This window comes from Cnephaeus nilssonii (assembly GCF_951640355.1).
Source record: "Cnephaeus nilssonii genome assembly, chromosome: 12".
In the NCBI taxonomy this organism is placed as follows: Eukaryota; Metazoa; Chordata; class Mammalia; order Chiroptera; family Vespertilionidae; genus Cnephaeus; species Cnephaeus nilssonii.
In genome coordinates, this window is record NC_137083.1 from 75,562,538 (window position 1) to 75,588,304 (window position 25,767).

Below are 25,767 nucleotides of genomic sequence, written 5' to 3' on the forward strand. Positions count from 1 at the left end.
GGCTCCCTCCAATCACGAGCCTTATTGTTCTTGACGTCAACTGATGCCGTAATTGGAGGTGGAGGTGGAGAGTGCCCAGATGCAACAGGGACCGGAGAGTTCTGAGCCCATACAGACATCAAAAAATAAAAAGGTAAATACCGGGAAGCGATTGTCTTACTCTACAAAATTCAAACTGAATGTAATCGGCTATGCCAAGGAGCATGGAAATAGAGCTGCAGAGAGACAATTTGGACCTCCTCCCATTGAGTGTATGATCAGACAGTGGAGAAAACAGGAAGAACAGCTCCTTAAGATGCCAAAAAAAAGAAGAAGGCTTTAAGAGGAAAACCAGCAAAAGGTTTAAAATATTGATTTCTTAATTTTGGGTTGGAAAAATGGGGGGCATCTTATACATGGGGGTGTCTTATACATGGAAAAATACGGTAGTTGCAGAGCACCAATTAGACAGGGAATGTCTCAGGTTTATTTGTTGAAATAGGATTCCAGGAACTCCTCTATAAGGGCTGGCTCAGATGGCAGAAACACAGTGTAGGCTTCTCCCTAAGGTGCCGTATGCATGAGAGGACCCTGTATAGAAATGGTTGCTGAACTCTAGTTTTGTTTTAATTGGAGCCCAGGTAGCCACCAGGAGGCCTTCTAAGTAGGTATCCTCGTTTTCAGGGCTCACACATGTAACCAACTACTGCAGTGGAGAAATATGTTGCAACCTAACACAATTCATTAAGAGCTCTCAGCCATCCAATCTCTGCAGCAGCCTCAGTACCAAGTGAAGAACTAATTGCAGAGTCTACTTCTCTTTGCAGAGCGGTGTTCCACCTTTCTGGCACAGAAGTAAGCAACCACATTCCCCATGAGCTTCCTAAGGAAGAAAGAGGGGGGTGGGGGAGGCACAAGTTGCCAGACCTACTTAGGCACACTCCACAGAGATTAACCCACCAAATGAAAGGGCAGGGGTTCACCCAAGTCAACTTTAAAAGGGTTCAGAGTTCTGCCCTGGCTGATGTGGCTCAGTTGGTTGGGCATCCCCCGCCCCTTGTGCACTGAAAGGTTGCAGGTTTGATTCCTAGTCAGGGCACATGCCTGGGTTGCAGGCTCAGTCCTCTGTAGGGGGCTTAAAGGAGGCAGCCAATCAATTTTCCATTCTCACGTGATGTTTCACTCTGTTAACATAAGAACACATTCAAACCTGTAAAGAATTTTTGTGAGTTTATTTGAGCCAAACTGTTGACAACTGCCGGAAAGCAGAATCTCAACACATTGGGATAATGTTCGGGAGAATGGTGATTTTTCACCTATTTCTCTACATTACAGTCAAAGGAAGAGAGGTAAGTGGGCTACATGAAATTCACTGGTGCCGATTAGGGAGGTGGGAGAAAGCAAAGCAGGGGGGGCGATTTGATAAAAAGTAAAAAGATAGATACAGGCTTCTTTCACACAGGTGAGTGCAGGATAGTTAACAGTCAACAATTAACACGATAACAATAGCAATGAAGGAAATTGTGGTCACCAGTCCTGGCGCCAAGGACTTTGGTTGTGACCTGAGGGGGTCTGGAAAAAGGGAAGTTACAAGTTACCCTGACATTCCTAAGGCGTGTTATCATAGATGCAGAAGACAACAGGCAGGCTTAGTTAAGGGGAAGACTGACTTTTGTCAGGAAGAATCTAGCCTAGGACATGACTAATCTGCCATAGACTGCCTTTAGGTAAAAAGATTTATCTTCAGGCCGCCACGCAGGCCTTCCTTGAGCATGTGGCCCTTTTTGTCCACATCTCCCTCTCCCTTCCTCTCTCTAAAAATAAAAATTAAAAAAAAAATCTAAAAAGAGAAAATAAACAAAGTGTCAGAGTTCTGATGCAAATGAACGCAGGACAGTATTCCTGTGATACCAGAGACACCATAGAAGTTCTTGAGGGCATCTGTTGTTGCTTCTCCATCTTTCTTCCCCTCGCTCCCCTCACCTTCTATTGCTTTTCTGGGACCTCTCCTTTCCCCGTTTTCTGTCTTTCACCCAGCACTGACCCTGGAGGCATTGGCGATGGCCAGCCCGTTTAGTAAATCAGTACTTGGAAGCCATGCCTCTCCTGGCGCCGATGAAAACTGCCTCCGCCAATGACAGGGTGCAGCGTGGCCTCGGGCAGAGGACCCCAGCCTCATCACACCCCAATGCAACTGGCAGGAGGTGGACGTGACAGCCTTGGACGTCAGAGTGATGTCAAAGCCAAGCACACTCAGACGCGCACGCGCGTGGCCCACAGTGCTTTTCCGCGGTCTCCTCACCGCGCGTGCCCATAAAACCCGGGGGCGAGGGGCGGGGAGAGAAGAGGGGGTGCGGTTCACGGCTCCCACCTCCTCAGCTGCTCTCAGCCTGCCAGCCCCGCCTCCTTCAGCTGCCACCCTCCCAGGCGCCGAGCGCCCCCGCGCCCTGGCGCCTCCGCATTGGCTCGTGGCCCTGTCCGTCTGCCCCCGCCCTCGCAGCCCACCAATCAGCTCCGCGCGCCTGGGTGAGCCTTGCCCTTGGGCCGGACTCGCGCCGCGGCTCGAGCCCTACGGCCTCTTTCCGCGGCCGCCCCCGCTGCAGCCTCCTTCCCCACCTCCTGCGGCCGGAGGGCGTCTACGCGGGCCGAGGGGCGGCGGCGGCGGCGAGATGGAGCTCGGGGCCGGCGGCCGCGGCGCCGTTCGCAAACGCGGGGCAGGGCCCGCGAGCCCTCCGCCGCTCGAGGAGCAGGAGCGGAAGCGGGAGCAGGAGAAGCTGTCCGGGGTGGTGAAGAGCGTCCACAGGCGGCTCCGCAAGAAGTACCGGGAAGGTAAACAGCTGAGGGGGGACAGCGGAGGGGCGGGGAAGGGGGAGCTCGTCGCCCCAGCCCTTTACCACCTCTCCCCTCCCCCCCCCAGGGGACCCCATTCCTATCCGAAGGAGCTGAGCGTCAGCCCCTGGGAACGCCGCTCGCCCAGGCCCGGACCCCCTTCTCCGAGGGCCCTTCTGGGGAGCTCCAGGCCGGAGTGAGAACTCAGCCCCACCGCCACCCCCAATCCCCAGCCCCGAGTGGTGCCGAGATCCTTGTCGCCTCTCACGTACACCCTCACCGGGGAAGTGGAGGTCTCGGTGGGAGAGACGAGAAGGTAAACCGGGACCGCAGGCCAAGCCCCTTTAGAAAGGCGGACGGAGGAAGCCGGAGCGCCGCGCCGGACCGGCCTGTGGGATGTGCTGCCCGCGAGCCGCCTTCCTAGGGCTTCACTCCTGCCGGTTGCAGGGCTTCCAAGTCAGCAGCCGCTTAGCTGACTGGGCTTGCCGTCGCCCCACTCCCTGGACTTCAGATGTCTGATCTTCGTGTTTATTTAGGCGGAGGACGACGAGGTCTTGGGCAGGTTCTCAAAACGGCTTAGCTTTTGACTCAGCATCCAGAGGACCCATGCTCTGGAGAATCCGGCAGGCTGTGGGACATCATGAGCAAAGGAAGTCTTCGTAGCTTTGCTTGTGCCTGAGGAGTGTTTATAGTTGGGGTTCACAGTTGTCCTTGGCGTTTTTAAACATAGGCTGATTTATAGAGCTATCCTCCTATATAATAAAAGCCTAATATGCTAAGTGTCCAGTCAGCCATTCAACCAGTTAGGGTAATATGCTAATGATAGGCTAAGGCTGCTCAACTGCTATGATGTGCACAGACCACCAGGGGGCAGATAGTTGACTGGTCAACCAGTTGCTATGACGTGCACTGACCACCAGGGGGCAGATGCTCTGACTGGTAGGTTAGCTTGCTGCTGGGGTCTGGCCAATTGGCATTGAGCAAGATGGGCCGGACATGACCTGGAGCCCCTCCCGTAGTCCCTCCCTGGCTGGCCAACTTCCCGTGTCCCTCCCTGGTCCTGATCATGCTCCAGTCGGGTCCCTTGGCCTGGCCTGCACCCTCTCGCAATTCGGGACCCCCCCCTGGGGGGATGTTGGAGAGGTGGTTTCGGCCTGATGGTGGAATGACCGGTCGCTATGACACGCACTGACCACCAGGGGGCAGACGTTCAATGCAGGAGCTGCCCCCTGGTGGTGAGTGCGCTCCCATAGGGGGAGCGCTGCTCAGCCAGAAGCCAGGCTTATGGCTGGCGAGCACAGCGGCAGTGGCGGGAGCCTCTCCCACCTCTGTGGCAGTCGGACATCCCCCGAGGGCTTCCAGACTGTGAGAGGGCACAGGCCGGGCTGAAGGACACCTCCCCCCACCCAGTGCACAAATTTCGTGCACCAGGCCTCTAGTTTTATAATACACTGACTGAAAATTCCCAGTTTTTCCGTATACTCAGGAGAAATTTTAAAGATCAAAATGAGGGATAACTCTCTACTTGCTATCGATTAGCTTAATTGCAAACTGAAAAGTTGGCAGTCTTCTGGTGTTGATCTTATACTTAATTTAGCATTTAGGAGCAAAATTATGAGTTGAGGAAACAATCGTGTAAGATCACGTTGATCTAGAAGATTAATACTAAGTGTCTTTGTTCCTTTGAATATAGTTGAGATATGTTTTATTTTTTAAACTCTTTAAAGTCCAAGTTTCCTTCCTTGGCAACTCAAGCCTAGCATTTTATGTAGCTGCTTAAATAATAGTCTCAAATATGGCCTACAGTTATTGTTCAGTAGATAGCAATAGAGACATCAGGTATAGTTATGTTGAAATTTGTTTTTCAAAAGAATGTTTTAAACCACAACCCACAATTTATTCAATAAAATGACTCTTTACCATAGCAACCATTCTTGATATTCAGAGAATGAACTTATATAATGGCATTCAGGCCTGGCCAGCGTGGCTTAGTGGTTGAGCATCAACCTATGAACCAGGAGGTCAGGGTTCAATTCTGGGTCAGGTCACATGCCTGGGTTGTGGGCTCCATCCCCATTGTGGGGCCTGCAGGAGGCAGTCGATTGATGATTCTCTGTCATTGACGTTTCTGTCTCTCCCTTCCTCTCTGAAAAAAAAATAATGTCAGTACAGATTCAGCACAGATTTTTATGTTTGGAGAAATAAGGAAATAAATGGACACTTTCCTTTTATTTATAATGCTATTTTGTACAAATTTAAGAAAATATATCTTTTAAAGAAAAAATGACTAGCATATAATTCAGTTTCCATGTTTACCTTTTAATAATTTTATTATCTACCTAATGAAAGAGTAACATGCTAATTGACCGTACCTTCACTATGCCCACCAGCCAATCAGGAGTGAGTATGCAGATCAACCCAACAAAGACGGGTTAATTTGCATATGCAAGCGCCCACGCCCAGCGGCTGGGGTCAGGGCAGTCAGCACCACCCCAGCGCCCTGGGCCTCTGGGCAGCATGGGAAGGCGGAAAGGCGGCTTCAGCCAGAGCGAAGGCATTTCCAGCAACCAGGGGAAGGAAGGCCCATTCTTGCATGAATCTTCGTGCATCGGGCCTCTAGTTTATTCATAAATGCATAGGTTTCACTTAACACACGGCTAATGTTTAATGTTTTCAAGTGTTGTTTATACTTGCTTAGTTTCCACGTGTTGAAACATCTCTATAAGCTTGAATATTAACCAAGGGAACACTGGTTATAATGAGAATTGGTAATTGGAAGTTACTAGAACTAAAATAGGTACATCTATAATAATAAAAGCATAATATGCTAATTAGACCAGACGTCCTTCTGGATGACCTTCTGGATGAAGCTGGGGCTGCAAGGGAAGCCTGGGTCCCGGGTGCTGGAGGGAAGCTGGTGCCGGCAGCTGGGGGAAGGAAGGTCTACTCTTGCACAAATTCCGTGCATTGGGCCTCTAGTGTAGTTCATAAGTGAATGATCTGGTGTACTTCTGAGCAGGTAAAGTCCTTGCAATCTGTAAACCTTTGAGACTGTTCTTTAGGTATCTTAATGCCCTGAATTTTACCAATGATCTAGACTTCTCTAGGCTTTATCCCAGTGATATACAAAGCGCCATCAGTGACCTAGCAAAATTAAAGATCCCAATGAGCATGCCTTCCTTCCTTTATTTCTGATATGTAGTCAAATCTTAGTTATGATTTGAAAAAAATCTGAAAAAGTCTGATGACAATTTTCAGTGTTTTTCTTTGAGGTCTTACTATTGTTATAATATTGATGGTCCCCAGTCTGAACATATATTGTACATGTTCATTTGCAAGTCAGCTATGGTCATAAAGTAATATAAATGGGGCTTAGGTGCTTTACACAGGCCTACTTAATCAGTAACATACATGAACCTCTAATACCAATAACTGGAAACTACACTCCTTTTATAACAATACTAGAGGCCCAGTGCATGGATTCGTGAACCGGTGGGGTCCCTCGGCCTGGCCTGCGGGGCTGAAACCCGCTCTCTGACATCCCCTGAGGGGTCCCGATTGCAAGAGGGCGGTTCTCGGGTGATGTGATGCACCCCGGAATCGGGCTCCCTCCTCTCTGGTTCTGGGTGCGTTACCCATGAACCGCAGCTGCCAAGTCACTGCAGCTTGGCAGCTCCTGCGTTGAGCATCTGCCCTCTGGTAGTCACTGTGCGTCATAGCTACTGGTCGGATGGTCGCTTAGGCTTTTATATATGTAGATATATATAGAATCCTACCAGAAAATGCAGTGAAAATTCCAGCTTAGAATCTTGAAATGTTAGACTAGAAGGAGCCTTAGCATTTATCATTGATTCCCAGGCATGGCTCATGAGTAGCTTCATCTGAGTCCCTTTTCGAAAACTGTGTTCCATTTCAGATGTACATTTTCAGAATCCTTGTTTTTGGGGCCTGGAAATTTGTCAGCCAGATTTTGGAGTGGTGATCTAAACTAATTCCTTCCCCTGCATGAGTGAACTGAATCCCCCAAATATTAAAATAACTTGCTTGAAGTCTGGATAGCACATAATTAGCACTGTACATATTTTATGGGAATAATAGTCTTTTCTTCTCAATTCCAAGCCTAATTGTGACTCCAAATGTTAGTGGAATGGGAGGGAAAATGGGAAGCAGGAAAGTGGCCCTAGAATTTGTGTTAGGTAAAAAGATATAAATTGATGGGAATGGGGCAATCCTTTGGATAGCTGTGATTAGCTGAGCTGAGGCTGTTTGAGAGACTGCAATCTCTTTGGGAAGAGATTGCAGGGAAGGAAATAAATTGGGATAGAATGAAGAAGGCGGCAAAACATTTACTGGATAGTAAGGACAGGAATGAGAACTGAATAATGAATGTAGGCTTGGATATATAATTTTTCCTTCTCTTATTTCTGGTAGTGGAATTGAAAATGAAGCAGGAATAAGAATGAAAATAAGATTTTCCTGCTGTGGTAGGAAAAGATTTCCCTCCACCCTTCCCAATCCATTTGTGCAACTGATGCTTGTTGATGTAATGAGCAGTCTTGGGGTACTGGATAGTGGATAGACTAGTGGTAAAGGCTAGCAAGTAGGTTTAATGCACTCTCCTTTGACCTTTTTCCTCCTCTCTACTCCATATTACTGCCTGTCTTGTGTCGCTACTTAAAGGTCCTATGTCAGTTTGTATCAGGGTAAAGTGAGAATTGGAGGTAAAGTTAGTGTTTCAGGCAGTGCTGTTATCTGAAGTAGTTGCCAAGAGGAAATGGTAAGGAAATGTCTAGCAGTAGTGATGAGGAGTGTTTCTGGTGACAGCCATTTGTAGATAAGGGACAGTCTTTTAGATTGAGTGTATGCAGATATGTGTTTTCTATCCTTGCTATACAGAATTTAAAAATAAGACCTCATGTAAATAAAAAATATTTTAAATATAAGAGTTTATATATGTAGATATGTGTAGAATTAAAAACTAGCAAAGACAGCTTTTTAATAAGAAACAGCTAGTTTTGCTTTTCATAACTGATTGAGAACTGTAGTGGGGCCATGTATATTTTCAGTTGTTTTTGTATGATTTTTTTTTCGTAATCCTAGTTACTGGCCCCTCTCACAGACACCAGAGAAGTGGAGAGGTGTTATGGGACAGCCTCCAGAATTGGAGGGAGAGGGTTGTCCTAAACTTCTTGACCTCTCGTACAGACGAATTTAAACGACAAAACTCCAGTTGATTGCATTGTGAAAGGCCAATTTATTAAAGCAATTTAAGCAAGCAAAATTATTAAAGAAGCAAGGCAAGCAAATCTATTTCATTTCATCCAGCTCGGAGCGCAGATGGACTGTTCCGGCTAATCGGAAAAACAGATGTCTGGTGCAGGTTCAAGGAGTTATATATCCTCCTGTCTATAGGTTTCAAAGATTCTTTTGCTGAATATCTTGGTATAGATTAAGTCTCAAAATACCTTTTTATTCCCAGAATTCATAAGAAGCAACTGGCAATTTTATCTTGCCACACCCCGAGACTGCTGGCTTCTCTGTTAGGGGTTAAAAAATAAAACTGCCCCTTTTCCCTTTTCCCTTTCTCCTTTCGCCCTCCTTTCCTTCATTCTTTCCTCACGGAGGCTTTTTTAGCCATTTGCTCTCACGTGTACTTGGCTGAGGAGGATAATGGCTTGTTATCTGTGTGCCAGCTGCACATTGCCCACACTGTTTGGCCTTGTTTTAACTTTCCTGTCTCAGTTTCCCCATTTCTCCTGCCCGGGAAGTTTCCTAGCTTCTTATCCTGAAACTCTAGTCACATAATTCTGTTAATATAATGAACGTTATTATGCTTGGCATCTTCTCTTTTTCCAAAGTAAAAATTCCATGTAAAAATTCCAAGAAAATGTAAAGGCTGTGGTTGTTAGAAATGAAAGTATGATCTTGATTCCATTTAGTTTTGATTTTTTTAACCTGTCTTGTGAATATATTTACTTTAGTAAATTTCATCAATTTATTTAGTCTCTGAATTTACTTATTTTATATGCCTAACTGATCAAAGCAATTCATCACATAAACCCATGTAGTTTATTAATTAATCAGAGAGAAATAAAAGTGCATGTTAACCTGGTAGCAAGCAGTGATAAGTATTCTCAAGGTCATGAGATTATGGCTGATCTTTATTCTCCTTTTCTGCATTAAAAAAAAATCATGTTTTTTATAGCGCTGAAAATACAAAACTAGTTAAAACAAACAAGACTGATACTGAAGCAGAAAAGGAAAACACAGGATAGGTTGGTTCTTAAGACTAAATCCAGAAAAAATTGTGTTACAAAGATTAGTCATTTTATTTTTATTTTTTATTGATTTCAGGGAGGAAGGGAGAGGGAGAGAGAGATAGAAACATCAATGGTGAAAGGGAATCATTGATCGGCTGCCTCCTGCACGTCCCCCACTGGGGATCGAGAGCCCCAGCCCAGGCACGTGCCCTTGACTGGAATTGAACCCGGGACTCTTTAGTCCACAGGCCTATGCTCTATCCACTGAGCCAAACCAGCTAGGGCAAGATTAGCCATTTTGAGCAGCATTTTAAGACTCAACAACTAAATAGCCAAGTTTAGATGTTTAATTCTTGTTGATTATTAAAATTGTTTTTCATAGTTTGGGACAAAGGGTGAGTTAGATTAGTGGTTCAGGATCAGCTGAAAAATATATTTGTAATTGATTATTCTTTAGCAGACACCTAAAACAAGAGAGTTGGAGAAAGGGAAAATCTTTTGAATTAGATACTTTTAAACTAAACCCAAACGGTCTAAAAATGAAGGAATGAATGTAATGTTAGTGAACTGCCATTCTAGCAGATTAAAAAAATGAAAAGAGTTTAATAATCAGTAACAAGAAAAGATAAAGGGAAATGTGACTCATAAACTGTCACTTCATTTAGGAGCACATAGTATAATAGTTATTTGATTTTGTTATTTTTAGTTTTCTTTGTCTTAAGGCATCTTTTTAGGGAATGTTTTACATTTTAAAAGATACAGTAAAAATTAAAGTATTGGCGTAGATCCTTTGTTTTGTGGGGAAAAAATGTAACAACACATGTAGTGGATCTTAGTCTTAATTCCACATTAGTATCAACTATAGAGCTTTGTGTAACAGGTATCTCTATTATTTTAAAAGTTTTATAGATTATACAGTGGACAGAGGTGTTGGGAACACTGAGCTAATATAGGACTGTATATTGGAGAAGGAATCTAGAAGAAAGGTCAGGTAAGAGACAGGAATATGATTTAGAGTTAATAGCATAAATAACAGTAGTGATCATGAAAATAGACAAAAAGACTTTCCGAAGTTCAGAATGAGCTGTTTTAGTTAAAGTAAAGAGGAGGAGTCAACAATGACGCCAATATTTCTTGGCTGGGAAAATATAAGTAGCCATCACTATCCAGTTTGAAAATGTGTGTGTTGGGATGGGGGCAAGAAGAACAGAGTAGAAAGCAAATTGGCCTGTCCTAAGGAAAGTGGTAATGATTTAGTATGGAATGCATCCCTTGGAAATGTATTGGAAACCCGCTGTTTGGAAGTTGAAGCGTTGATGAAGACAGATGAACTGACCAACGGAGTGATGATAACATATAGCTAAGGACAGATCCTTGGAAGACACCAATGTCCAATTTTACATAAATGAGTGCTCTCTTTCTACCTTGTGCTCTCATAGCATAGTTGCTCTTATTGTTTTTATCACTTACCAGTTCATTTGTCTGTCTTTCCCACTAAACTTAGTTCCTTGAGTAGGACTCTGCCTTTTATCTTTGTACTAGAGGCCCAGTGCACGATTTTGTGCACCAGTGGGGTCCCTCGGCCTGGCCTGTGGGATCAGGCTGAATCTGGCTTTCCGACATCCCCTGAGAGATCCCGGATTGCGAGAGGGCACAGGCCAGGCCGAGGGACCCTACTGGTGCACGATCGGGGCCAGGGAGGGATGCGGGAGGTTGGTCAGCCAGGGAGGGACTGCAGGAGGGCTCCAGGGCATGTCCAGCCCAGCTAGCTCAGTCCTGATCAGCCGGACCCCAGCAGCAATCTAACCTACCAGTTGGAGCGTCTGCCCCCTGGTGGTCAGTGCATGTCATAGCAACTGGTTGACGGGTTGACTCTCTGCCCCCTGGTGGTCAGTGCACATCATAGCGAGCGGTTGAATGGCCTTAGTATATCATTAGCATATTACGCTTTGATTGGTTGAACGGATGACTGGACACTTAGCATATTAGGCTTTTATTATATAGGATTATATAGGATTCCTAGTACCTAGAACTATGCCTCATATATTTAAGGCACACATACACAAAAAGAAAGAGGTTAATATAGATATTTCCTATAGTTTAATCTTTTATATTCATAACTTTTAAGTTTTAACTTTTGGGTATCATTTTTTGTAATGAATTTATGGTTATGTCTCCTTAAATTGAGTATGTTAGATTAATGTTACCCTTTTTAAAATGGCCCAGATTATCATTATGAATAATATTCAATTTTCTGTATATAAAGCTAAAATTTTGAGAATATAGATATAATAAAGTACTTTGGTTTTAACAAATATTCGATAAATGTTTGTTGCCTTATTTTATTGTATACTGTGAATTTTATTTCTTCTTTTATCTGCTATTCCCCTTTTCCTACCCATTGGTTTCTACATACCAGTGTCAGCCAAAGATTTAAAAGTAAAGTTTTGCCAAGTTAATCTCTGAACTTCAGTTTCCTTATCTATAAAGTAAAATATCTGCCTTAAAAATGAGATAAAAACTGATAGGAGTGTTGCAATGGTGCAATGTGTGTCTCTGTGTATGTTAGTATTAGAAGATGGTAATAGTTTTTTGTATGTATGTAAATTTACTTATATTCTAATTTAACAAAAAAAAATCTTGAAACACCAATATTAATCTCCTAAATGTTGTAGATGAAATTTATATTGACTGCAAAATTCAAACACCTGAGAACAGTTTATTTAAACTGTACTAATTTATTGTGCTTTACGTGCAGATATACTGAAGCCCATTGTAAGGGTTATTTTAGAATAGATGGCTAATCCCCATTACTTTAGAGGAAGGGGTGTCTGAGTATCCCATATTCCCATTTATACAAAAATTCCTCTACTTTATAGAAATTCCTGTTCCTATCAATACCAAAATTAAGTCCCAGAGATTGTTCATAAATCCTTTGTTTACATTAAATAAGTGATTTGTGAGGTTGTACACATATTGGTAAAGTTTCACAAGGGTATAACAGATGTTGATGCCATTGATTTCTCGCTTTTCTTGATTCTTTTCATTTCTCATACAGAATGTATTCAAAGAGTTTTACATTTTGAATTAATGATTTTTATCATAAATATGTATATAGTAAGAGTGCTCCTAACATGGAAGATACACGATGAGCCAAATTGTGTTTGTAGATACTAAGTTTTATCTATGCAGTGTTGTGGTGTTGTTGTTTTTTAATTAAATTTGACTCTTCAGGTTGCCCCTCGCCTCATTGCTTTGTATATTATTTCACCAGGTATTTGAGTTTACAACCTTGCTATACACCTGTGATTGTGAACCATGGCTAAAAGTGGATTCATTCATCTGGGGAGTATTAGAATAAATGACCAGTTCCCACTTCAATTAAATGAAAGTTCTGGGTGATTCCACTGTGCAGCCAGAAATCTAACAAATAATACTGGTGCAGGGATTAAATAACTGCATTTAACTGACAAAAGACCACTAAACAAGTGGCTAGTAGAGTCAGTGTATTTTGCTATAGTGCAAAGCTTTGTTCATATTCATGAAAGTTTATCAATTAAAAACCTCATAAAGAGAGGCAAGGTGGTTTAGTGTTTAGAAGCATAGACTTTGCAACTTGACTGCCAGGTTGGATGAGTACCCTTGAGAAGGTGACTTAATCTCTCTGTACTTCAATTTCCTTATCTGTAAAGTATGTGCCTTAATGGGTTGGTATTAGCATTAAGTGAGTTAATATTTGTTAAGTACTTGTCAGACTTCCCCTTTGCAGTGCCACAAAGAAGGAAACTTGATTCAGTGCAAAACAGCTCAGTTGTGATACAGCATGGCAGTGAGGTGGCTCTGGGACCAGGTCCCTTTTCAGATAGTTATCCTTGTTCTGCTCTGGTCTGTTCTGTTGTGCCCTGCCTCACTCTGCACTGCTCTCCACCTAGGGAATCTTCTGTCTTTGGTGGAAAGGGAAAGGGTGCTCCCTGAACCAGAGGGGAGCTGGTTTATATAGACAGAAGTCCCTGTCGCTGGTGCCTGATTGGTCCATCCTCATGCAAATGAAGACTTCAAATCTTCCCAGTTTGGTCCAAATGGCAATGTCTTGGTTGGTCAGAATGGAGCTGCTCCGATTGGTCAGTGAAGATGCTGATGGGGATACAGTTGCACAGCTCCAGTTAGACAAGGTATGTCTCAGTCCTGTGGGTTGAAATAGGATCCCAGGAACTCCTCAAGGGCAGGCTCAGAAGCAGAAACACAGTGTAGGAAGGCAGTTCAGTGCAGAAGGAAGGCAGCTTAGTGCAGGCTTCTCCCTGAAGTGTGGTTTGGGTGAGAGCCCCTTTTTAGAGCTGCTAAGCTCTGGTTTTGTTTTGTTTTTGTTTTGTTTTTAATTTAAGGTCAATTAAGCCACCAGGAGCCCTTCTTAGTAGGCAGCTTCTTTCTCAGGGTTCACATAGTTAAAGCAGCATCTGGCATTTAGGAAGCCTTAAATTTGTTAAATATACAATTTAAAAAACAACAGAGGGAGTGGCTTAGCTTCTTGGAGTGTCATCCTGTATACCAAAAGGTTTCAGGTTTGATTTCCTATCAGGGCACACACCTAGGTTGCAGGTTCCATCCCATTTGCAGCAAATAATGTTTCTTTTTCTCTCTCTCTCTTCCTCTCTCTCTCACACATCAGTAAACATATCCTTAGATGAGGATTTAAAAACCCACAGAAAACAGGTGTATCGGTAGCCTGGATGCATTTAAGGACTATAACATTGAAGACTGAGTGATCCCTGGAATTTCTACCTAGACTGTTCTGTAGTCTGTTCTCCAGTATTAGAATGACTGTCACATTTTTTTGCTCCCTTTTGCTTCCTACATTTATAAGTTTTTATGTGAAAGATCTGACCTTTTTAATACATTTGAATATTGGTTATCCCCACCCCTTATCCCCTGCCCATCAGAGAAATGACTGGATGTAAGAAGCAGGTAGATGTTCAGGTGGTTTATTCATTTGATTCTCAAGAGCTGCTTCAACACAAAACACCTTGGATATTTTGTCCCACCTTGAAGTGTGTCACTATATCAGGTGTTCAAGAATGCTAAGAAGGCTGGTCTGTGTGTGATTTCACTATGTTCTAAGACAATCTGGTCCTGAACACTTGTTTTAATGCTTTGGGATAGCTGCTGAACTTGTTTCTACTGGGCCATGAGGTTCTCTGTTTACCTCATATTAGAGGAAATTACTTTTAAAGGTTCTTTGAACTTGAACTTGGTAATCTGGTCATCTACAGATAATGTATCTCGCAGCCTGTATTTGGTAATATGCCTAAATAAAAATCATATAAACTGTTAGTTCTGAATTAATAAAAGTTCAAGACTTCTTTGTGATACTCAAGTAAATCTTTTTTTATATTTTTTTAAAGAGAATTTGATGACCCTCAAATTTAATGAAATACAGTTTTTAGTTTGTAACTTTTATGATGCATCATTTTTAAAAAGTAAATTTATTGAGGTACAATTTTATGTACAACTAGAGGACCTGTACATGACATTTGTGCACTGTGGCGGGGGGGAGGGGGTCCCTCAGCCGAGCCTGCGCCCTCTCACAGTCCGGGACCTCGGGGGATGTCTGACTGCCAGCTTAGGCCCGATTCCCTTGAGGATCGGGCCTAAGCCGGCAGTCAGACATCCCTCTCACAGAACAGGGCTCTCACAGTTCGAGACCCCTCGCTCCTTACTGCCTGCCTGCAGTGGAGGTGGAAGAGGCTCCTGCTGCTACCGCTGCGCTGGCCAGCCATGAGCCCAGCTTCTGGCTGAGCAGCACTCCCCCTGTGGGAGCGCACTGACCACCAGGGGGCAACTCCTGCGTTGAGCGTCTACCCCCTGGTGGTCAGTGTGGGTCATTCTGCCGTTCAGTTGATTTGCATATTAGGGTTTTATCATATAGGATAGGCTGCATCCAATTACAGTGTATAAATCAGTGGGTTTTCCAGATGTATACACCTATAAAACCTTTACTAAAATCAAGATACAGAACATTGCCCTAACCGGTTTGGCTCAGTGGATAGAGCATTGGTCTGTGGACTGAAGGGTCTGAAGAAGGGCACATACTTGAGTTGCAGGCTCGATCCTCCAGTGGGGGGCATGCAGGAGGCAGCCGATCAATGGTTCTCTCTCATCATTGATGTTTCTATCTCTCCCTTTCTCTCTGAAATCTATAAAAATATAGTTTTAAAAAAAGGTACAGAACATTTTCTCATGCACCAATGCAGTCAGTCTTTCTCTCTACTCCTGTTTTACTAATCTCTTGTTATAAACTAGAGGCCCGGTGCACGAAATTCGTGCATGGGGGGGTGTCCCTCAGCCCAGCCTGCACCCTCTCCAATCAGGGACCCCTCGAGGGATGTCCGACTGCCCGTTTAGGCCCGATCCTAATGGGATCGGGCCTAAACGGGCAGTCGGACATCCCTCTCACAATCCAGGACTGCTGGCTCCCAACTGCTTGCCTGCCTTCCTAATTGCTCCTAACTGCTTCTGCCTGCCAGCCTGATCACCCCCTAACCACTCCCCTGCCAGCCTGATTGATGCCTAACTTCTCCCCTGCCAGCCCGATAGCCCCTAACTGCCCTCCCCTGCCAGCCTGGTCACCCCCAACTACCCTCCCCTGCCAGCCTCCTCATTCCTAACTGCTCTCCCCTGCTGGTCTGGTCCCCCCCCTGCAACTGCCCTCCCCTGCAGGCCTAGGTCCCCCAAATTGCCTTCCCCTGCAGGCCTAGGTCCCCCCCCCCCCCCAACTGCTCTCCCCTACAGGCCTGGGTCCCCACAGCTGCCCTTTCCTGCAGGCCCGGTCGCTCCCAACTTCCCACCTCTGCAGGCCTGGTCACCCCCAACTTCCCTCTCCTGCAGGCCTGGTCCCCCCCCCAACTGCCCTCCCCTGCAGGCCTGGTTGCCCCCAACTTCCCTCCTCTGCTGGCCTTGTCACCCTTTACTGCCCTCCCCTGCAGGCTTGATCGCCCCCAACTGCCCTCCTCTGCTGGCCATCTTGTGTCCTAATGGGGGCAGCCATCTTGTGTATTGGAGTGACAGTCAATTTGCATATTACTCTTTTATTAGATAGGATTTGTCTTTTTCTTTTTAGAATTCTATTGCATGGAATTATGTAGTATCTATTATATAGCATTGTATACCATTTAAGAACTAAAATAGTACAATGTTAATCTATAGTATCATGATTCACAAGGTTTTAAATCACCAAGAATAATAACATGCTATTATCTTAAATTGGCCTCACATTTATTCTTACCTTCTGTGCTTCACATCTTTTTAAAATGAGAATTAGAATAGAGTTTTTGTAAAACCATTAATCTTAGAACAGCCTATTTATTTTTTTCACATATAAGTACCTCCTTATTTATTTAGTGTTATTACCAATAATTTTACCTTAATCATATAGATTTTCCAAAAAGATCAATTATTGTTATCAAATAATTTAGTGGAGGTGACTGCACTTGCAGTGCAAGTTTTTCTTTGACAGTAATGTGAAAAGAAAAAAACAATTCTAAATCATCTTAAAACAGTGAATAAAGTCTCCAGAATATTGACTCTGAACCTATTGCTTTTTTAAACCTTGTAACTCTTTTTTTTGAGAACACTATTTTGAAGTATTCAAGTTTTACTGCATTTTCATCACTATTATCTGTTGACAGTTACCCACTGTAGTTTGAATTTAACTCTAGAAACTTACTGGATTTGTTTGTAATTTTGGTGTTTCCTATATTATTTGGGCATGGTGAAAATATAAATACTTTTTTCCCATTAATGGGGCACCATGATTAACTTCTATAGTTTATACAAATTATAAGTCAAAAGTAGTCTTTGCCTTTCTACTGGGAGAATCATGCCTGGTTTTAACAGACAGTATATATAAATGACAGAGTACTGTAACTATGGCAGTTGCATATATGGGTGAATTGTAAGATGACCAAGGAGAAAGCAGATAAACTCTCTTGATTAATACGTGAGTTCAGTTTTGTTTTGTTTTTGTTTTTCAATGTGTGTTTCTTAATTGAATTATTGGGGTGACATTGGTTCACAAAATCATAACATGTTTCAAGTGTACAACTCAATAAAACATCATCAATATACTGCCTTAGGTGCCCGTTGCCCAGAGCAAAGTCTCTTTCCATCCCCATGTATCTGCCCTTTGCTCTCCTCCATCTATTCCCATCCCCCTTTCCCTCTAGCTATGACCACACTGTTTTCAGTGTCTATGTGTTTTTATATACCTATATATGTACTAGTGGCCCAGTGCACAAAATTTGTTCGGGGGGGTGGGTGTCCCTCAACCCAGCCTGCACCCTCTCCAATCTGGGACCCCTCGGGGGATATCCCTCTCGCAATCCGGGAACCTCTGGTTCCTAACTGCTCACCTGCCTGCTTTTCTGCTCGCCCCCAACTGCACCCCCCCCGCCAGCCTGCTTGCCCCCAACTGTCCCCCCTGCCGGCCTGATTGCCCCCAACTCCCCCCCCCCCCCGCTGCCGGCCTGCTCACCCCCAACATCCCCCCCTGCCAGCCTGATTGCCCCCAACTGCCCTCCCCTCCTGGCCTGATCACCCCTAACGGCCTCTGCCTTGGCCCTGCTACCATGGCTTTGTCCAGAAGGATGTCTGGAAGGTCTCCTGGAAGGTCTGGTCTAATTAGCATAATATCCTTTTATTAGTATAGATATTTTTATTAATCCTTTCACCTTCTTTCATCCAGCCCCACCAAAGCCCCTACCCTCCTCTGACAGCTGTCAGTCTATTCCCTGTCTATGCCTCTGCTTTTATTTTGTCCATTTATTTTGTTCATTAGGTTGCACATATAAGTAAGATTATATGGTATTTGTCTTTCTCTGACTGGCTTATTTCACTTAGCATAATAATCTCCAGATTCATCCATGCTGTTTCCTTCTTTTTTATAGCCCAGTAGTATTCCATTGTGTAAATACACAACAGCTTTTTTACCCACTCATCTACTGATGGGCACTTGGGCTGTTTCCAGATCTTGGCTGTCATATACAGTAGGTCTTCGGGTTACTACAGAGATCTCTCTTTCCCTCTCCATTCCTCTCTGAAATCAATAAAAATATATTTAAAAGAAATGTCTGAAATGTAGTGCCTAGGGCAGTGATGAGCAACCTTTTGAGCTTGGTGTGTCAAACTTCGCCAAAAAACTGAGCATAACTCAGGTAGTGTGTCACTTTGAGGAAAAAACTAACTCCAAGACTCTAGTCGCAAATGTTTCATCCCCAGGAGCAGCCAATGTTTCATCCTCGGCATGCGGCTGCCTCAGAGGCCGCGTGTCATCAGAAATGGCTACGTGTGTCAGTGCTGACATGCGTGTCATAGGTTCGCCATCACTGGCCTAGGGTATTTATAGTTTTGCAAATAACATTTAAGTGTAATCCATTTTGAGTTTATTCTTGGGTGTGGTGTAAGTTGTGGTCTAGTTTCATTACTTTGCTCTATACATCCAATTTTCCCAACATCATTTATCCCATTGTATATTCTTGCCGCCTTTGTCAAATAATAATTGACCATAGAGGCATTGGTTTATTTCTGTGTTCTCTATTTTGTTCCATTGATCAATATACCTGTTTTTGTGCTAATATCATGCTGTTTTGATTACTATGGCCTTATAGTGTAGTCTAATACCTCCAACTTTTTTCTCAAGATTGCTAAGGCTCTTGTCTTTTGTGGTTGCATATAGACTTTTGGCATGTTTCTTCTAGATCTGTGAAATATTTCATTGCTTTTTAATAGGAATCTATAGATTGCTTTGGATAGTATAGATGTTTTACTGATGTTAATTCTTCCAATACATGAACATGGTATATGCTTCCTCAGTTTCTTTTTTCCAGGCCCTATAATTTTCCAAGTAAAGGTCATTTACCTCCTTTGTTAAATTTATTCCTAGGTACCTTATATTTTTTTGTTGAAAAAAAAAATTTTTTTTTTGGGAAAAAAGCCAGCGTAAAGCACTTTTATTGCAATAATAAAACTTGAAACTCATATGTAGTGCCAGGGAGGTATTGGGAGATAGGCAGCAATAATTTCTCTCACCAAATCACTACAACACAGGACAGCAAAGGGGTGAGAGGAGGGAAGAAAAAGCCAGGAAACTGAGCTCAGCAGGGGGAGGTGAGCATCAAAAAACGGGAGATGCTGAAGCTGTGATGACCAGCATCATTTTCTTAAGATAACGCTCAAGGATTTGTCATGATGGCTGGGCTTTCATTGGGTTTTAAGTGTCTACAAACAGCACCTTCAATTTAAACTTTTTATGAAGGTTCTTAAATTTAGGGAGTGGAGCCTGGGTAGCTATGACATAAAAGTCCTGAATATCTCTTAGAAAAAAACACACAGGATGGCGTGGGGGGTGGGAGAGAGTTAGGCCACGAAGAAGGCTTCAGAGGTCCCTGCTGGCCTGGGGACAGATACCTGTAGTGTCCAATATCGCAGTGAAAACAATTGCTTTTAAAAGGCAGCGGGTTTAAGGGGAGAGTGGGATGAGGCAGTGGCGGCCAGGGCTGTCCCCTCCCCACTTCAGTTTTGGGTAGGGCTCTTAATTCAACCTAAAGACATCTCTTAACTTGGATAGTTCTGCCCTCAACAGCGCCTTAAGTCTGCTATGGCTTTGCAGCACGGCAGCAAGAATGTTTAATACATAATAGATAAAAATTTCATCCAAAAAATAAAATAAAATAAAGATTCTTGCGTCCCCCACACACCAGTTCCTAGTCTAAACCCACTACTTGTGCTGTTAATAATACTTGACTAATACGTAATTGGAAACCTAGATCCAAAACACTGAAACTGAATCTCAATCTCAACACTGAAACTGAATCTCAACCCCAAAACAAAAACAAAATAAAAAGAGTAACTTGAGATTAATGGCATGTAGTTAGGTCAACACACATTCGAGGAGAAAGGGGAAGAGCAAAGCTGGGTAACAGAACACATTCAGTCGGCAGATGTTTGTACAAAGTGTAGTGGAACATTAGGAAAGCTACCCACGGATTCACGTGTGCACGTGGGGGCCTCCAGATCCCTCCATGGCACATCCAAGCACAGGGAGCTCAGGGAGTAGGCCATTCCTGTCATTCTAGTTTTAGAAGTTCCATGTCAAAGAAGAGAGTGACATTTGGTGGGTGATGCCTGGTGCCCAATGGCACCATAGGCATAGTCTGGGGAGATAGTCAGTTTGGCTCTCGGACCCACACTTATCTGGGAAACTCCTTCTTCCCAGCCTTGGATACCCTCCTGCTTGCCTCGCATAAACTTAAAGGGCTTGTTTTTGTCCTGGGAGGAATCAAATTTCTTCCCATCTTCAAGCATCCCCGTGTAGTGCACCACGCAGGTCTGGCCATGCTTCTGGAAGGTGTGCCCGTCTCTGTCTCAGGGGGAGATGGTCTCCACCTGCACTCCCATGGTGGCAGCAGCGGGCAGGGGGTGGGGTGGGGTGGGGTGGGTGGGCAGCGCAATGGACTTCATGGACCGAGCGGACCTGGCGATTGTGCAGTTTTGCCTCGTCTCCTGTTGTTGCAATATTAAATTGGATTATTTTCTTAATTTCTCTTTCTCAGAGTTCATTATTGGTGCATAAAAATGCTACCAATTTCTGAATATTAATTTTGTATCATGCTATTTTACCAAATTCACTTATTAGATCTGATAATTTTGTAGGGGAGTCTTTAGGGTCTTCCATGTTCAATATCGTATTATCTGTAAAGAGTGACAGTTTTACTTCCTCCTTTCCAATTTTGATACCTTTAATTTCTTATTGTCTGATCGCTGTGGCTAGGACTTCCAGTTGTATATTGAATGGGAGTGGTGAAAAGTGGACATCCCTGTCCTGTATCTGATTTTAAGTTTTTTCCCTTTGAGTATGATGCTAGCTGTGGTTGGCATACATCACTTTTATTATGTTGAGGTATGATCCCTCTATTCCCACATTGCTGTGAATTTTTATCATAAATAAATGCTATATTTTATCAAATGCTTTGACTGTATCTATTGATATCTTGTGATTTTTATCCTTCATTTTGTTTATGTGTTATATCATGTTTACTGATTCGCGAATATCGTACCAACCTTGTATCCCCAGAATAAATCTCACTTGATCATAGTATGTGATCTTTTAATTTTTTATTATTTTTATAAAAAATATTTATTGTTGCGATTATTAGAGATGTCTCTTTTTTTACCCCCATAGCTCCCCTCCACCCGGTTTCCACCCCACCCCAGGCCCTCGCCACCCCACTGTCCGCATCCATAGGTACTGCATACATGCATATAAGATCTTTGTCCAATCTCTTCCTGCAACCTCCCACACCTCTTCCCCCCGAGAATTGTCTGTCTGCTCCATGTCCATGCTCCTGATTCTATTACATTCACCAGTTTATTCTGTTCATCAGATTTTTTATTCATTTTATTTTTAGATTCACTTGATAGATATTTATTGTCACTTTGTTGTTCATAATTTTTTATCTTTAAACTTTTTCTTCTTTCTCTTCTTAAAGAATACCTTTCAGCATTTCATATAATACTGGTTTGGTGGTGATGAACTCCTTTAGCTTTTTCTTATCTGTGAAGCTCTTTATCTGACCTTCAATTCTAAACGATAGCTTTGCTGGGTAGAGCAATCTTGGTTGTAGGTTCTTGCTATTCATCACTTTGAATATTTCTTGCCACTCCCTTCTGGCCTGCATAGTTTCTGTTGAGAAATCAGCTGGAAGTCGTATGGGTACTCTCTTGTAGGTAACTAACTGTTTTTCTCTTGCTGCTTGTAAGATTCTCTCTTTGTCTTTTGCCCTTGGCATTTTAATTATGATGTGTCTTGGTGTGGTCCTCTTTGGGTTCCTCTTGTTTTGAGTTTTCTGTGCTTCCTGGACTTGTAAGTCTATTTCTTTCACCAGGTGGGGGAAGTTTTCTGTCATTATTTCTTCAAATAGGTTTTCAGTATCTTGCTCTCTCTCTTCTTCTGGCACCCCCTAATTTGATGTTGGTAAGCTTAAAGTTGTCCCAGAGGCTCCTTACACTATCTTCATATTTTTGGATTCTTTTTTCTTTTTGCTCTTCTGGTTGGGTGTTTTTTGCTTCCTTGTATTTCAAATCTTTGACTTGATTCTTGGGTTCCTCTAGTCTACTGTTGAATCCCTATATATTCTTTATTTCAGTCATTGTATGCTTAATTTCTGACTGGTCCTTTTCCAATTTTTTGGCATTCTCACTAAGATCTTTGAAAGTCTCACTAAGTTCCTCGGAGGTTTCTAGAAGATTCTTGAGTAACATTATAACTGTGTTTTTGAACTCTATATCCAGTAGTTTGCTTTCTTCCATTTCTTTCATTTGTGACATGTTTCTTTGTCTCTGTATTTTGGCTGCTTCTCTGTGTTTGTTTCTATATATTGGGTAGCTGCTAAGTATCCTTGAGTTGATAGAGTGGCCTTGTGTAGTAGGTGTCCTATAGGGCCTAGTGGCTCAGCCTCCCCAACCACCTGAGGTGGACACTCTTGGTGCACCCCTTTGTGGGTTGTGTGCACAGTTTTGTTGTAGCTGAGCCTTGATTGTTGTTGTTGTCACTGGGAGGAATTGACCTCCAGGCCTATTGGCTGTGGGGATCAGCTGCAACTACAGTGGGAGAGCTGCTATGCAGGAGACACCCTTATGGAGCAGGACTTGCTTCAGTGGAGTTTTGGTGCTCCTTGAGTGTGTCACTTATGGATGTGAAGAGTTGTAACCTGGTATAGTCTCACACTGACCACTGCGTACACTGGTTCTTGGGTGTCCAGGGAGGTGCAAAGTCAGCCACTGCTTGGGGACACCCAGCAGGAGCGTCAGAGAGATCTGCAGATTCCTCCTTTTTGTATGGGGTTTGGAAGTGCCCAGACGAGGCCCAGCTGTAAAGCAAGGCAGCCTGGTGCTGGTGCCGGGTCTTGCGCTTTTTATTGATAGGTTTGGGGCTCCCTAACCCACTTGCAGCTTGTTTGACAGGTTTTTAGCCTGAGAAAGGTAAGACCATTCATATGCAAAAGCTGCTTTGCACAGCTTGGGTGGGATTATAAATTAGGTGGGGCCAGGGTCTCAGGGAATCACCAGGGTGGAGCAAACAGAAATGGCTGCCAGTGAGCTTTGCTCTGGGAGGTCCCAGCACGGGAACAATGACCAACTGCTGCAAGCACCTCCGTGTGGAAGAAAGCAGCCCCAAGTTCCTGCCCCGATGCCAGACAGTCCAGTTTCTCCCTGTATGTGACTGGGTCCCCCAGAGCCTCTCCCAGCACTGGAGCTCAGAGGAAGTGGGAGCTTGTAAATTCAGTTTGTGGTGCCGGCCCTTTAAGTGGAGCAGCTGGGTCTCCAGCTGCCTGTGTGTCACTCAGACCCAATCTGCCCTGGTTTTTATAGTCTGCAGTTCTTACTGCCTATAGGGACTTCTTTCCCCAGCTCTGGAACCATGGGCTGGGGGTCTGTTGTGGGGCTGGGATCCCTCGCTCCTCCGGGCAGACTGCAGAAGCGATCTACCTCCCGATTCAAAAAGCTTCACACCTGGGTGCCGGACCAGCCCGTTCCTTGCCTCCTACCAGTCTCAGTGTGCTTTCTTCTTTACTTCTCTAGTTGTAGTACTTCCATTCAGCCAGCTTTCTGGTGGTTCTGGATGATAGTTGTTCTGTATTTTAGTTGTAATTTTGATGTGGTTGTGGGAGGCGGAGAGTACAGGCGTTTACTATGCTGCCGTCTTGGTTCTCTTTTTTGTGGACTTTTAAAATTCAGCTTCCCTGGAAAAATGAGAGGATGGAGAGTCACTGTGTGAAAGGGCAGGTACTGAATCTCCCATTGCCCATCCTTAGGATGCTTGAACACAAGCTGAACTGCTCCTCTGTGGCATCTTTGCTGGAAGGGCCCACTAAAATGGTCCTTGACATGCATTCAGTTGAGCAGCTTTCACTGTTTTTCTAGTTCCATCTGGCTGCTATGGGTCAAATGAGATACTTGCGGGCTGCCTTGGACCCTCTGAAACTTTGCAGCACCAAAGTAGATGTGGAGATTCTGCAAAACATGTCGTGGGTCTTGAGATAAATTTCGTTTGGAGGGGAAATGGCATTTCTCTAGACACAAATGAAAGTGTTTTTGCATTGCATGGCGACAGCTGCCTGAAGCCAAGGATGGTAGCAGCCTCTGCTATAATCTTGATTGTTTCCTTCCTACTACTTACTCCGGGTTGTTGTTCTTTTTCTAGTTCTTTTACATGTGGGGTTAGACTTTTTATTGGAGACTTTTTTTGCTTCTTGAGGTAGGCTTGTAATGCTATGAACTTTTTTCTCAGAACTGCTTTTGCTGTCTGATAGGTTTTGGGTTGTGTGTTCATTTTTATTTGTCTCCAGGTAACTTTTTATTACTTCCTTGATTTCATTGTTAATCTGTTAATTATTTAATGTTATTTAGCCTGCATGTGTTTAAATGTTTTTCAGTTGTTTTCTTGCAGTTGATTTCTTCTTTTTATTTATTTATTTTTTTAAATATATTTTATTGATTTTTTACAGAGAGGAAGGGAGACGGATAGAGAGTTAGAAACATGATGAGGGAGAAACATCCATCAGCTGTCTCCTGCACATGCTGGGGATGTGCCCATAACCAGGGTACATACCCTTGACCGGAATTGAACCTGAGACCCTTCAGTCTGTAGGCTGACGCTCTATCCACTGAGCCAAACCAGTTAGGGCTGATTTCTTGTTTTATACCATTGTGGTCAGAGAAGATGCTTGATCCGATTTTAATCTTCTTCAATATATTAAGACTTAATTTGTGAGTAACATGTGCTGTATCTTTGAGAATGTTCAGTTTGCACTTGAGAGGAATGTATATTCTACTTTGGGATGAAGTGTTCTGTAAACATCAGTTAAATCCATCTTGTCCAGTGTCTTGTTTGAGGTCACTGTTGCCTCGTTGATTTTTTGGTCTGGGAGAGCTATCCATTAATGTCAGTGGAGTGTTAAAGTCCACCACTAGATTGCATTGCCGTCAATCTCTTCCTTCATGTCTACCATGGTTTTCTTTATATATTTAGGTGGTACAGTGTTGGCTACATATATGTTTACAAGGGATAAATCCTCATGTTGGATTGATCCCTTTAAAATTATGTAGTGATCTTTATCTCTTGCTATGGCATTTTTTTTTAATCTGTTATGTCAGATCTAAGTATAGCTATCCCAGCTTTTTTGTCATTTCCATTTGCATCGAATACTTTTTTCCTGTTCTTTCACTTTCAGCCTGTGTGTATCTTTTGTTCTGAAAGGGGTCTCTTGTAGACTATATATATACTAGAGGCCCAGTGCATGAATTTATGCAAGGGTGGGGTCCCTCAGCCTGGCTGGCGATCAAGGCCTATTGGGGGGCCAGTTGGGGGGGGGGAGGGACCCCGGGAGGTTGCCTGGCTGGCCTCCTAATCGGGGCCTTTGGGGAGGCTGGCTGGTGGCGGGGGTGGGAGCATTGGGGCCAGGATCAGACTGGTTGATAGCCGCAAGTGCGCGTCATAGCGACCGGTGGAGCTCCCCGTCAATTGAACTCCCACCCGAGGGGACAATTTGCATATTAGCCTTTTATTACATAGGATGGGTCATGTATTCTTATACATTCAGCTACCCTGTGTCTTTTAAATGGAGCATTTAATCCATTTACATTTAAG

The 25,767-nt window shown here is 43.6% G+C and overlaps 1 protein-coding gene and 1 pseudogene across 2 annotated transcripts in view; one reads left to right on the forward strand and one right to left on the reverse strand.

The window, feature by feature from the left end:
- The first annotated feature begins 2,609 nt into the window (after positions 1-2,609).
- The window catches only part of SAMTOR (S-adenosylmethionine sensor upstream of mTORC1), a 103,076-nt gene continuing 79,918 nt past the window's right edge, over positions 2,610-25,767 (forward strand). Inside the window, exon 1 of the mRNA XM_079786236.1 lies at positions 2,610-2,808. Coding sequence (XP_079642362.1) covers positions 2,649-2,808 — 160 coding nt within the window. The 5' untranslated portion in view covers positions 2,610-2,648. The remainder of the gene's footprint in view (positions 2,809-25,767) is intronic.
- Positions 18,174-20,516, reverse strand: LOC307107907 (peptidyl-prolyl cis-trans isomerase FKBP1A-like; annotated as a pseudogene). The gene has a single exon. The product of its transcript is annotated as a peptidyl-prolyl cis-trans isomerase FKBP1A-like (transcript).